This window comes from Agelaius phoeniceus, chromosome 21 (genome assembly GCF_051311805.1).
Source record: "Agelaius phoeniceus isolate bAgePho1 chromosome 21, bAgePho1.hap1, whole genome shotgun sequence".
In the NCBI taxonomy this organism is placed as follows: domain Eukaryota; kingdom Metazoa; phylum Chordata; class Aves; order Passeriformes; family Icteridae; genus Agelaius; species Agelaius phoeniceus.
Genome location: NC_135285.1, coordinates 5,715,150 through 5,727,208, shown reverse-complemented (window position 1 = coordinate 5,727,208; position 12,059 = coordinate 5,715,150). Strand labels below are relative to the sequence as shown.

Sequence of the window (12,059 nt, the reverse complement as noted above, 5' to 3'; positions counted from 1 at the left end):
ATTTGGCCCAATATCTTCCACCCTCGCCGCACAGGGGATGGCCTTGAGATTTCAAACCAGAGGAAAAGCATCTAAACATCAACACCAACACTCAGGGCTGTACTGGGGAGCAGAGCAGGGCTCCTGTCCCACTTCCTGCCCAGGGAACCACCTGGGGAAACTGAGGCACACTCACAGCACACCCACAGAGGGCTGGAACCACCAGAGAGATGTCTCTCCCCACTCCTCAATTTGAGGCCGTGCTGTCCCAAACCACACAACCCCTCTGCCTCCTTGTCCCACCGGCACGAGGCGGGCCCCAGCCCTGGATCGCTGTCCTGGCAGTGTCCCAGCCCGGCCGGATGGCTGCATCCTTCCTGCCCGCCTGCCTCCCCGCAGTGCCCCGCCTCTGCCAGCGGCCCGTGGCCCCGGAGCACGGGGCTGACGTCGGCCTGACTGGTGAGTTTGGGTTTTCGTCTTGGGGAGTTTTGTTTTTTCCCTGCTGGCTTCCTTTCTCCGCTCTGACTCCTTGGCCTCGTGGCCTTGGCTGACCCCAGCGCTGCCGCCCCTCCTGCCCTCCCAGCCCCCTGGCTCCGTGCCCAGCTCCCAGCAGCCCAAAAGTAAAGTGGTGGGGGGCCCTGCTGGGGTTGCAGCTCTGCTGCCTCCTGCCCTCACTGTGGCTGGGTAAACTCTGTCCCCAAGCTCCACTGCAGCCCCTCTGCTATGGCGTTGTGCCTGTGTGGTTCTGTGGGTGCTGGGGAGCCCCCACATCCCCTGTCCCCCACACCAGCACCCCCAAGTGCCTGTCTGTTGGGGTCTTGTGACTCACCACCAGTCCCCCAGCCAGGAGGACACTCAGCCTGGTGGCTGGGCTCACCTGGGTGTCCCCAGAGCATTCTCTATGCCCCAGGGTAAGGGCTGAGCTGTGAGTGTCCAGGCACAGCAGGACAGGGAACACCCCACTCCAGGGCATTGTGCCTCTACCAAGCACCACAGCGCAGCCACCGCGTACCCCAAAAACCCCTGACAGCCAACAGAAACAAGGAAATGCCAAGGCATGAAAGTGCTGGAAATCCCCATCCCAAATCCGGTCGCCTCCAGCCCCTGGCAGGCAGTGGGAGAGCTGGGAGGCATGTGCAGGACACACACCCAGACACCAGGGGGTTCAGCAATCGGGACAGAGCGAGGGAGGCCGGGACTGGCTGGAGGATGCCGACGCAGGCTCCCTGCAGGCACGGATTGGGAAGCCGGGGCGAGCGGCCGGGATGCTCCCTCCCTTCCTCTGAGCGCAGCATCCCGCTGCCCCGGCGGGATAAACACCCGCTTCCTGCCCTTAATCAGCTCCAGAGGGGCTGGGGGGAGGACAGAGAGGCAGAAAAAAAAAAAAAAAAAAACAACCCAAAACCTCTGGAAAGAAAAACTCATTTCCTGCGACAGAAGAAAAAGATAAAGTCTGGATTCATTACAGTGAACTTTACTGGGGAGAGACGGGAAAGAGCCAAACACAATGTCCTTGAAATTTCCTCCGCACGGCTCCGTCCACGAAAACAGGATAAAGCCGCTTCCGCTGTCTCTGCTGGAGTGCACTGGGGGGAACTGGGGCCGGGGGCTGCTTACAGGCAGTCGAGGTGGGTGCAGACCTGCTGGAAAACCTCCTCCACAGAGCCCTCGGCGTTGAGCTGGGTACAGAGGGGACAGCTGGGGGATTTGCCCGAGGGCTCTCATCCGAGAGCAACTGGAACTCCCAAGGATGCATTTTGGCCATGGGTGAAGAGACCAGGGCTTGTTTAGGGCAAAGGAGTGCAGGCCATCCTTGGAGGGGGTCATGGGTCAGGCCCATCCCAAACTAGACAGGATTGAGTTTTCCTGCTTCCCTCATCATCCCCATCCACCCCTTCCCCTCCCCTGGGACACAAGCCCCAGGCTGTGGGGCTGGGGGTGCTGGCAATCAGCCGCGTTCCCGCTTACCTGGCGGACAATGCCTCTGCTCTTGTAGAAGGCAATGACAGGCTCAGTGGCCTTGTAGTAGGTCTCCAAACGCTTCTTGATGGTCTCCTCATTGTCATCCACCCTCCCGCTGGTCTCTCCTCTCTTCAGCAGGCGTTTCACCATCGTGTCCTTCCCTGCATCCACGTAGAGCAGCAGCGTGGGGGGCGCGATCTGTGCACAGAGGGGACGTGGCTGTCACCACACTGAGTTGGTGTGGCTCTGGTTTGGTTTGGGGGGTGGTGGTGGTCAGCATGAGGGTCACAAATGTCCCCACACCACCCTCTGCCTCCATCCACATGGGTCTGGGGGCCAGCAGGACACAGAGACATCCCCACACCATCTCCTGCCTCCCAGTGCTTTGGTCTGGGAGCCACCAGGACACTCTTCCACTGGCCTCTAGGGCCATGTAGAGGAAGGCAAAGGCACACTGCAGCCAAGCCCTGGCTCTCTGCCATCACCATCATGTCAGCACTGCTGTCACGCTCTGCCAGCCTGAGGACACCCTGCTCCCTCCCGCTGTGCTCTGGGCACAGGCTGTCCCGAGGCAGGGGGACCTGCTGCCCAGTTTAGACCCTTCTGGGATGTGATCTCTGCTGGGATGGGGAGCCCAGGCTGCTGCTGGATTGAGTCCCTGTGCTAAGCTGGTTTGTGGCACGGCCCAGCACAGCACAGCACGGCACCAGTCCTCACCTTCTTCTCAAACTCCTCTCCCTGCTTCACCTCGCGGGGGTATCCATCGATCAGGAAGCCCTTGGACACATCTGCTTTGGCCACCATGGCATCCCTCAGCATGTCCAGCACCGTGTCCTGGAGGGGGAGGACAGAGCTGCTACAGCTGATATGGGACAACAGGACTCCCACCCAGCATCCCTGGGTCCCTGCAGCAAACCCTGCCCTGGGATGGCAGGGCCAGAGATGCCTGAGCCGTGTGTTAACCATTACTGTGGTGGCCCCACTGCCACCCCTGCACACCCCATAATGTGACAGCTGGTGGCTGGTAGGGACTCACCAGGGGCACCAGCTCTCCCTTCTCCATGATGGCCTGCAGCTTCTTGCCCCGCTCCGAGCCTGAGCTGACCTCTGCCCGCAGCAGGTCCCCCGTGGACAGGTGGGTGTAGCCATACTTCTGCACGATCTTCTCACACTGTGTCCCTTTGCCCGAGCCAGGGCCACCTGCAAGGCACACGTGTGCCCCCAGCCATGGGTAAGGAGAGGGAGGGTACACAGGAGCAGCAGCACAGACACACACGAGCCCTCAGAGCTCAGTGACATGTCTGTTGGTGTCCCCAAGCCCAGCACCAAAGGGATGGACAGAGCTCCTCGTGGTTGCCCAAGTGCTTGGGGGTGACACGGGCTGCTGGGAATTGGCATGTGGGCACCACACCCTGATGGCACCTAAGGTTTTGTCACATTACCTCCCAGGGATTTGTTGTCACATCAACCCCCACTGATTTACTGCCACGTTACCCCAGATGCTGCCACCCCATGCATGGCCAGAGGTGCCCTCCTGGGGGCACCATACCCATCTGGACTCAAGGAGCCAAGCTGGAGCCATCCCACAGTGCCTGGGAATAGCCCAGTCTCAGCCTCCAGTCCTGTTTCCCCAGCCTAGAGGTACAGGGAAAAGGCCTGGGCTGACCCCACCAGTGACAGGATCCAGACACAGACTTACCCACCACAAAGATGATTTTGTGCTGCTTGAGCTTTTCTGGAAAAGAGAAAGAAAAAAAAAAATTATCAAAAGCCAAAAGGTCCATCAGGGAGTGAGGTGTCCCCAGGGGGTGCCAGATCCAGGGCAGGCATCCCTGGGGATAGAGGGGCCCGATCCAGGAGAGTCCTGGGGGAAGATGGAGAGGGAAGCAGACGTGTGTCCTGGTCACCTGGGCAGGCTGGGATGTGTGGCCACGTCTGAGCACAAAGACCCCATGGCACCTTGGCCATGGGGCTGGAATTCCAGTGCCACGTGGTGTCCCAAAGGTGCTCATTGTCCACGGCTCCACTGCAGGCAGGGACTGGCCTCATCCATCCCTGTGGCTGGCTCCTCACCCCGCTGGGCTAACTGGGGCCATGGCAGCCTCGGCTGGCACGGCCACCTCGAGCACCTGGCACAACCCCGGCAGTCCCTGGACCCAGCATCGGTGCCTGGACTTGGTGGCCGCTGTGCAAGTGGCACTGAGCGCCCCATCCCCTGCCCAGCACCCTGGCACAGGGCTCTCAGCACCTGTGGGGTCTCTGCACCAGCCGAGGTGTGGGGCGATGCCAGGGTGTGATGCCGAAGGGGGAAGCAGAGCTAAAAATAAAGTTGAGCTGCTCTGGGGCCACTTTCCCATCTCCTGATTACAGCTGGATGAAATTTCAACTCCTTGGCACCCAGCACTCCCCAGAGCTGGGGATGGAGCCAAGAGTCTGGCAGGGACCAATGGGATGTGGGGCATGTGGGGGGGCTGGAGGGACATGGGGAATGGACAGAAGGGAGGGAGGCAAGGACACAGGGGCACGTGGAGGGGGGAAGGCAAAGAGGACCAGGGCTGCACATAATGGGGACAAATGCAGGGACAGAGGCAGGGAGGGAAGGGGAATGCAGAGGGGGTGGATACAGGGAGGCCAAGGGGATGGATGCAGGGGGGACCCAAGGGGTTGGATAAAAGGGGACAGGGGCATGCAGAGGGGATGGGTGCAGGGGGGACAAAGGGGATTAATTCTGGGGGGGGATTGATGCAGGGGGCAACCAAGGAAAAGGACACAAGGGAGACAGGGAGATGCAGAGGGAACGGATGCAGGGGACACTGAGGGGACGGATGCAGCTGGAATGCATGCAGGGAGATGGATCACTCACCTGTCGCCATGCTGATGGTTCAGGCACAGGAGCACTTAAGGCTGCCAGGAAAGAGAAGGATAAACAACTCAGCACATCAGGTCACCAAGAGTCTGGGGAGGAAAAGGGTCTCCCTTTTTAGCCATGATGGTGCCCAGCTTCAAGCCCAGACTGGGGGGATGGGAGAGAAGACACAACTTCTGGCTCGGCCCAGGAACAGGGAGCTGAGGGATCCCTGCCTCTGCGGCCATCACTCACCTGGCTCCCAGCAGTCACCCTCCGCATCCGGCTGCGGTAAGGGCATCCCCATGCCGGGTGACGCGTGGTGACGTTGCCGGCTTCCTCCCCTGCCCTGCCCACATCCCAGCCTGGGGTGCTGCCCGACAGCAGGAAACCCGCTTGGGATGCCCGGTGCCACCACAACACCGAGGGATGGAGGCAGCACCCCCAGCTCCCCACGGGCTGGTTTTAGGGGGGTGTCCTAAGGTAGGGGGTGCAGCACCCCATGGCACCCCCAGGACCTGGAGGGTGTGTTTGGCCACCCCACCTGCCCACACCCAGCCCCGCAGCACCCGAGCTGCTTGGCCACGGTGCGTCACCCCGAACCGGCCGGACGGGGTGCAGGGAGGGGGCATCCCGCGGCCAGAGGAGCCCGCGGCCGCTGGCAGGTCGTGTTACAGCCTCGAAAGGGCAGGGGCTAAGAATGGCCGGGCTGAAACCGGCACCGGGTCACATCCCACCGGGTCACATCCCACCGGCGCTGCGGGGACAAAGTCCTGACATGTCCCCCAGGGGCTCTGGGGAGCGCGGGACCCCCGGGTCCCTGACTATGGGGGTGCTGAGCCCCAGGACAGCTGGCAGCAGTCCTGGTGGGGTGACAGGGGGCTGCGGGCCTCAGAGCGAGCTGCGTGCCTGGTCCAGTGCGGTGCCACGGGTGCCGGTGAGGGCGGTGTGCAGGTGACCGGTCCGGAGGCGATGGGGGGCGCTGACCCGCTGGGGCCGGGGCTGGGGAGGGGGCTCAGGGTGGGAAGGGGGCTCAGGGTGCCCTTGTGCCTCCCCAGTCAAGGCCCTTGCGGGCTGCACCCGGGGGTGCCCCAGCGATCTCAGCTCCAAGCCACCCCTCCCATCCCATCCCATCAAACGGAAGGGGAATGCGCGCCGCAGCCCCTCCCGGGGACCGGCCCCGCACCGGGCTGCTCCAGCGCCGCTGCAGTGCCCCCGCCACCCCCGGCAAGCGCCAAGCCAAGCCCCCCGCGCTGCCCGGGCCCGCGGTGCCCACCCCGGCCCGGGGATCCCGTACTGCCCTGGCCCGGGGGTCCCGCACCGACCTGGCCCCGCCGCCGCCGCCGCCGCCGCCCGGGCCCGCCGGTACCGCTATTTATAGAGCACGGCGGCGCGGGGCACGCCGGGAGCGCGCGGCACCGGCGGCGCGAGCGAGCGGCGCGGGGGCACCGGGAGGGACGGGCGGGGACACGGCGGGGACGGTCACGGCCGAGGCAGCGCCGCCCGCACGGGCAGCGCCGCGGGAGCGCGGTTAAACCCTCCCGGCTCGGGGGTGCGGGACCGCCCGCGAGGGGAGCCCCACCCGGCCCGGCCCGGGGTGTCCGGGGCGCCTCCGCCCCCAGCTCCTCGGACGGGAATGCTTTTCGTGTCACTGTCCTCGTGTCGCCTCCCCTCTTCTGCCCCCATTCCCTTCTCATGTCCCCATCCCTATCCCCAGTGCCCATCCCTGTCCCTGATGTCCCCATCCTTGTCCCTAATACCCTCATGCTCCCATCCCATCCCTATGCCCCTCCCTAATGTCCCCATCAATCTCCATGTCCCCATTCCCATCCCTAGTGTCACCACCCTTGTCCCTAATGTCCTTATGTCCCCATTCCCATCCCTACTGTCACCACCCTTGTCCCTAATGTCCTTATGTCCCCATCCCTATATCCCCATGCCCCCACCCCAGCTCACACACCTCTCTCCCTCAGCTCCAGGGGTGTAAAACCCCGCGGGTGTTGTGTCTTTGTTAACATCTGCTCACTGAGAGATGCTGGATGCCAAAGCCAATAGTACAGGTTTTATTTAATGATAAAATGTGAGGTAGAGAAAGAAATAGAAAAGAGGGATTGTGGATGTGGGGTAGAGAGAGAGATCGGTGAAGCAGAAGATTGTCACCACCTGTGGGTCCCTCAGCATCCCACTGGTCCTTCCCCACCCTGGTGTTTGTGGTGGTGGGGGTCCCGAGGTTGTTGAAAACTTCTCACTATTTATACATTTTTGCAAATGAAGGCATTAATGCTCATTGGCTACACAGCTCCTTCATTCCATTGGTTAAATGATTCCCTCTCTTCTAATGCTAATTAATCCCATGCTCAGTCTCTCTTCCAGTCGAGTCCCTGTCAATCTCCCCGTCAGAATTACCTTCCACCCAGCTGGAGCTGATCCCATCCACCAGTTACCTGGCTGGCTTTCCTTGTGGATTCTTTGTGTCCTTTATCAGTGACACATTCTTCTCCACCAGTTTTATTTACCACCCCTAATCTGAGATAATGCTCGGACGATAGCACCACCTTTATCTTATCTCAAATTCCTCTTACAATTCAGCAGGAGGAAGAGGAGCTTCGGTGGCTGCAGGTGCTGTCTATCCCACGAGCTGGGGTGATCTGTTTGACCAGTGACATGTGTATGAGCAGCTGCCCCTGCACAGCCCGTCTGGATGTGCCAGACCAGGCTCAGAGCCAGTGCCATGGTGCTGCTCCCTTCTGTGCTCATCTCTTGGCAAAGCCCTTCTGTGCCACCAGACTTTAGACAGGCAATGGTGATCTCCCAGTCCTGGCACTTACCTGCCCTTCCTCCTCCTCTGTGGCTGCAGAGACCCCATCCCAAGACCCTGTGACCCCAGGGCACCTGGCTGCGGGTGACACAAGCTGGGGGGGTCTCAGGTGTCACCTGTCACTGTCAGAGCTGGAGTCAGCCAGGGACTGGACATGGATCCCACCTGGACATGCTGGTCACCTGAGTGCCCAGGGACCGTATGGCTGGGGGTCACTGCCTTCATCCCCAAAAACCCATCCAGAGCCAGGGCTCAAGGTAACAGACTGCAGCAATATTTATTCCTGTACAAACAATTACAAAACATGGGTGTCCCGCTGCTTCCCCCAGCATTGAGCCCCCCAAAACCCCAGCCACAGCCAGAGGGAAACTGAGGAATGGATTCCTGCCAAGGCTCAGCACCCAAACACACCATCTTCAGGTGCTTTCCCCAGATCAACTTCTCTGCTGCTGAGAAATTAGTAACAAAGTCCTGTCCCAGCCACAGGGTGCCAAGAGGCACCACTTCCCCCCACTACCTGCCCACTTCTAAATTGTTTATGAGCAGCTGCTGGCTCTTTGTTTCCACTAATGAGCAGCCCCTGCTCACTCCTTCATCCAGGAAACCCCAGTAGAAACCCCAGGATTAGAAGCAGGAGAAAAAAAGCCAAAACCCCCTAAAAGCTCCCAAAAATCCCATCTTTCATTTAGAAAAGGTTTTGGCAGTGTGGGGTGCAGAGGTGCTGGGACAGGGAGGGTGGTAATGTCACCCCTGTGGGGTCCCACCAGAAACTGTGGGGTTTTCCTGTGGGAAGGATGACTGAGGACTGGGATGAGGGGCTTGGGATGCCAGAGGGGGGCTGAGCTCCCAAAGGGGTCTCCTCACCCAAATGTTTAAGGGAAAGAGTCTCTGTGGTGACCCCAGAAGCTTTGCAAACCAAAACTGAGCCAAGGGGACCTGGAACCCCCTTACAGCCTCACAGGGGCTGCAATGTGCATGGACCAGGATGGGGCAGGATATCACCCCCAAGTATCCTGCACATGGAGGGGGGACACCCCAAGTTTTACATTCACCACCTGGTCCAAAACCCAGCTCAAAACCCAACACATCCCAGGTGCCAGGAGCCACCATGCACAACAGCAGTGGTCCTGTGGGAGGCAGCTGGGGGCACCTGATCCACCACTGCCAGGGGGATGCAGGGGACCCCCCATCCATCCCAGCTGCCCAGCAGGCGTGGGGCAGCCCCTAGGTCCAGGTGGGGTGGGAGAAGGTGATGTTGTAGAGGCTGGCCCAGCTGGCAAAGACTCTCTTCTCCGTGATGAAGCGGTGGTGGTTGCCGCGGCGGCTCCGCTCGTTGTGGATGTAGGTTGTGCACTCGTCGGGGCCCTTGGGCTCGTAGTAGTGGTAGGGCAGGCGGCGGGGTGGGGGGTGGCGGCTGCAGGGGGCAGAGAAACACGGGGTGAGCCCTGTGGTGGGGTCAGGGAGCTGAGGGGGAGCCCTGAGGGTCTCCTCACCCGCAGTAGCTGGGTGGCACCATGCCATAGACGTGGATGGCGTCACACAGCTCCACCGCGATCACCATGGTGAACCAGCCAGTGCTGAGCCACGAGCGAGACTTCTCCCTGGGGAGGAAAAGCAACAGCAAGGATGACAGGGGTGAGGTGGTGTGGATAATGGACACCCTCAGTGTCCCCAATGTGCCTCAGGGACTCCCCCAGCTCAATGCTGCAGCCCATGAAGCAGCTCTGAGAGTCAGCTCTGTCTTGGGAGCCTGCAGAAAGGGGGGCACAGCACAGGAGGTGGCTCTGAGGTACCTGTCCTTCCCTGTCTCTCCCCGAAACAGGTCATCAAACTGCTTCATGCGGCTGGGGGAGACAACGTAGGCTGTCATGTTGGGGAACGAGGCGCAGACGCGCTGGATGATCTTCAGGAGGCTCTTCTGCATCTTGGTGGGCGGCCCCCAGAAGATGAACATGGTCTCTGGGGTCTTGTTGACGAACTCCTGGGGCCGCTTGAGGACACGGTAGAGGCTGGAGTGGGCCACCACACGGAAGCTGGTCTTATTGCCCACATCAGCACTGTAGCCCGTGGTGGGAGCATCGTTCATGCGGATGGTGCACTCAGCCCCGTCGATGGCCGTGCCCAGGTGGGTGCCCAGGAGGTGGCTGGAGCTGGTGACAATGACGCATTGGTGGCAGCGGGCAGTCAGGGTCTGGTGATGACAAGCACCATCAGCAGGTGACTTCTGGTGTCACCGTGGGCAGGGCACTGTTCCCTGCGGAGCCGCTGTCCTCGGGAGGGGACAGTTGGGCAGGATGCCAGCAGAGGGACAGACCCTGTGTCACCACCTGGGCCCGGCCCTGCTGCCCAGCCCGTACCTTGTTCCCACAGACAGGCAGGTACCCGCTTTTCACCCCCCACTTCTTGAGGTCGGGGGGCCGGCGGGCTCTGCCCCGCAGGCGGCTGTAGGGGAACACCTCGCTCCCGTTGCCGGAGCTGTAGATGATCAGCAACATGATCAGGGCAAAGAGGACCCCCAGGGCGGCGGCGCGCTGGCTCTGCGGGCGGGGGGACAGCGTCAGCCGCTGCCCCCACCCACGGGGGTGCATCCACCCCTCTCCCAAGGCATCTCCAGCAGGATTGCCTGCTGTCCCCAGGAGGTCCCCGAGGTGATTCTCTGGCACTCACCGTGTTGCCACTCATGTCTCTGTGCCAGCCTCAGCACACAGCGATCGCCGGCGTCCCGTGAGCACCTGCAAGGCGTGTGGTCACCCCCAGCCTGGCCCACTGTCCCCATGCCAGGCTGGACAAGTCTCCATGTCCCCCTCTGAAGAGGAGAACAATCCCCCGGAATTTATGAGGGGGAAAGAAATGCTGTTGACAGAGGCTGGGCAGACTCCAGGGTGTGGAAGAGCCAAATCCAGCTGCAACTTGTGCCTGGGGAATCCCCACGTTAAGCTGGGTCCAGGGAGGATTATCCTCCCCTCGTGGGGATGAAACCACTCAAACCGCAGGGTTAGGGAGGGTCAACCTGCTGCTCGTGCAGTGAAATTCTATTAAAACCACCACCACAGGAGCCTTGGATCAGGAGGGAATGGAAGGAAGTGAGACCTGCTCCACTCAGTGCATGCATTGGATTGCATCCGTCCAGCCCCGGGACCCACTCTAACTTCCACTCCAAGTGGACTGACCCAGTTTAGTTCTGGGAGCCCTGGTTAGTGAGCCCCAGCCATTCCTGGAGCGCTCCAAGCAAATGGAAATTAAAAACCACTGAAGCCTCTTTACTAATTGTCACACGGAAAATTATGCAACAGCTTGAGATCAACCCCTGGGGGGAGCTGACACCTCGAAACGCTCTCAGGGCCGCCGGTGGTGCCAGAAGGTACCAGCCTGCCCGGGGAGCCCAGGCCGCGGCCGGTGTGGTGACGCTGAGGGGCTTCGTTGTCCAAAGGCTGGGGAGCTGTGAGACCCCACTCCCGGACCCCACTTCGCTCCCTCCACAGCTCTCGGGCCATGTGGAGCCCCACGGAGGGGTCCCGGCGGCCTTACCTCACCTGCTGGGGGCTCTCATGGGGAGTCCGTCACCTCCTGCGCCCCGCGGGCGGCGGGCGCTGCCCGGCCCCTCCGGCGGGCTCGGCCATGCCCGGGACCGGGGCTCACATCGTCGCTCTGCGGGAAAAGGCTGCTTCAGAGCCGGCCCCCTCCTCCGCCGGGCGTCCCCCGGCCCCGGATGCGAACCCTCCCGCCCTCCGGGAAGGGAAAACCCCCCCGGCCCGGGGTGCGAACCTCCCGCCGCTCCTACGGGCGAGTCCTCCCCCGCCCCGGGGAGCATCCCCCACCCCCGGCGGGGGCCGCGGCGACACGGGAGGGAGCCGGACCCTTTCCGCCCCTCCATCCCCGGACCCTTCCTGCCCCTCCATCCCCTGTCACCGGCCCCGGGGGCAGGGGCCGCTTCCCCCCCGGCCGCGGCGCGTTCCGCCCCTGCACCGGCTGAACGGGCCCGGCGGGGACGCGCGAGCTCCACCGGCCGCTCCGGCCCGCAGTGCACCCCGGTACCGCTGCCGATACCGGTACCGCTGCCGATATTGATAGCGCTGCCGATGGCGGTGCCGTTACCGCGGCCGTCACTGATATCGCTGCCGCTGCTGATAGCGCTGCCGATCCCGACCGCACCGCTCCCGCCGCCCAGGCCGGGTCCTAGTGCCGCCCTCCCGGCATGGGCGAGCACCGCCGGGTCCTAGTGCCGCCCTCACGGGATGGAGAAGCACCGCCGGGTCCTAGTGCCGCCCTCCCAGGATCGGGAGAGCCGCCGGGAAAGACCGGGACTGATTCCCCGGTCCCCGAGGGCACCGGTGCGGGCAGCGGGGATGGGGGGCAGCGCTGCCCGGCCGTGCCAGGAGCAGCCCGCCGTGCCTGCCCGCTGCCGGGCGCAGCGCATTGCTGGGATGCCGAGGTCTCACCCACACCGGCCCGGCA

At 62.4% G+C, this 12,059-nt stretch overlaps 2 protein-coding genes across 9 annotated transcripts; both read right to left on the bottom strand.

Moving 5' to 3' along the window:
- Positions 1 to 1,437: 1,437 nt before the first annotated feature.
- On the bottom strand, positions 1,438 to 6,191 carry AK1 (adenylate kinase 1). Of its 3 annotated transcripts, none has more exons than XM_077189203.1 (7): positions 6,112 to 6,191; positions 4,805 to 4,845; positions 3,641 to 3,676; positions 2,978 to 3,141; positions 2,659 to 2,775; positions 1,948 to 2,139; positions 1,438 to 1,658 (listed from the first exon to the last, which is right to left on the bottom strand). In XM_077189203.1, exons 2-7 carry the CDS (start codon positions 4,812 to 4,814, stop codon positions 1,593 to 1,595), a joined length of 585 nt encoding a protein of 194 aa, XP_077045318.1. In that variant the 5' UTR covers positions 4,815 to 4,845; positions 6,112 to 6,191; the 3' UTR covers positions 1,438 to 1,592. The 3 variants fall into 3 exon arrangements, with proteins under 3 accessions (XP_077045318.1, XP_077045319.1, XP_077045320.1); XM_077189204.1 differs by having other exon boundaries at positions 4,805 to 4,848; positions 6,091 to 6,125; XM_077189205.1 differs by lacking the exon at positions 6,112 to 6,191 and adding an exon at positions 5,042 to 5,074.
- Positions 6,192 to 8,686: 2,495 nt separating this feature from the next.
- Positions 8,687 to 11,854, bottom strand: ST6GALNAC6 (ST6 N-acetylgalactosaminide alpha-2,6-sialyltransferase 6). 6 transcript variants are annotated; one of them, XM_077189029.1, is made up of 6 exons: positions 11,700 to 11,854; positions 11,138 to 11,252; positions 9,962 to 10,079; positions 9,398 to 9,795; positions 9,098 to 9,205; positions 8,687 to 9,018 (listed from the first exon to the last, which is right to left on the bottom strand). In XM_077189029.1, exons 2-6 carry the CDS (start codon positions 11,152 to 11,154, stop codon positions 8,829 to 8,831), a joined length of 831 nt encoding a protein of 276 aa, XP_077045144.1. In that variant the 5' UTR covers positions 11,155 to 11,252; positions 11,700 to 11,854; the 3' UTR covers positions 8,687 to 8,828. The 6 variants fall into 6 exon arrangements, with proteins under 6 accessions (XP_077045144.1, XP_077045145.1, XP_077045143.1 ...); XM_077189030.1 differs by having other exon boundaries at positions 11,658 to 11,813; XM_077189028.1 differs by having other exon boundaries at positions 11,652 to 11,810.
- Positions 11,855 to 12,059: the final 205 nt, after the last annotated feature.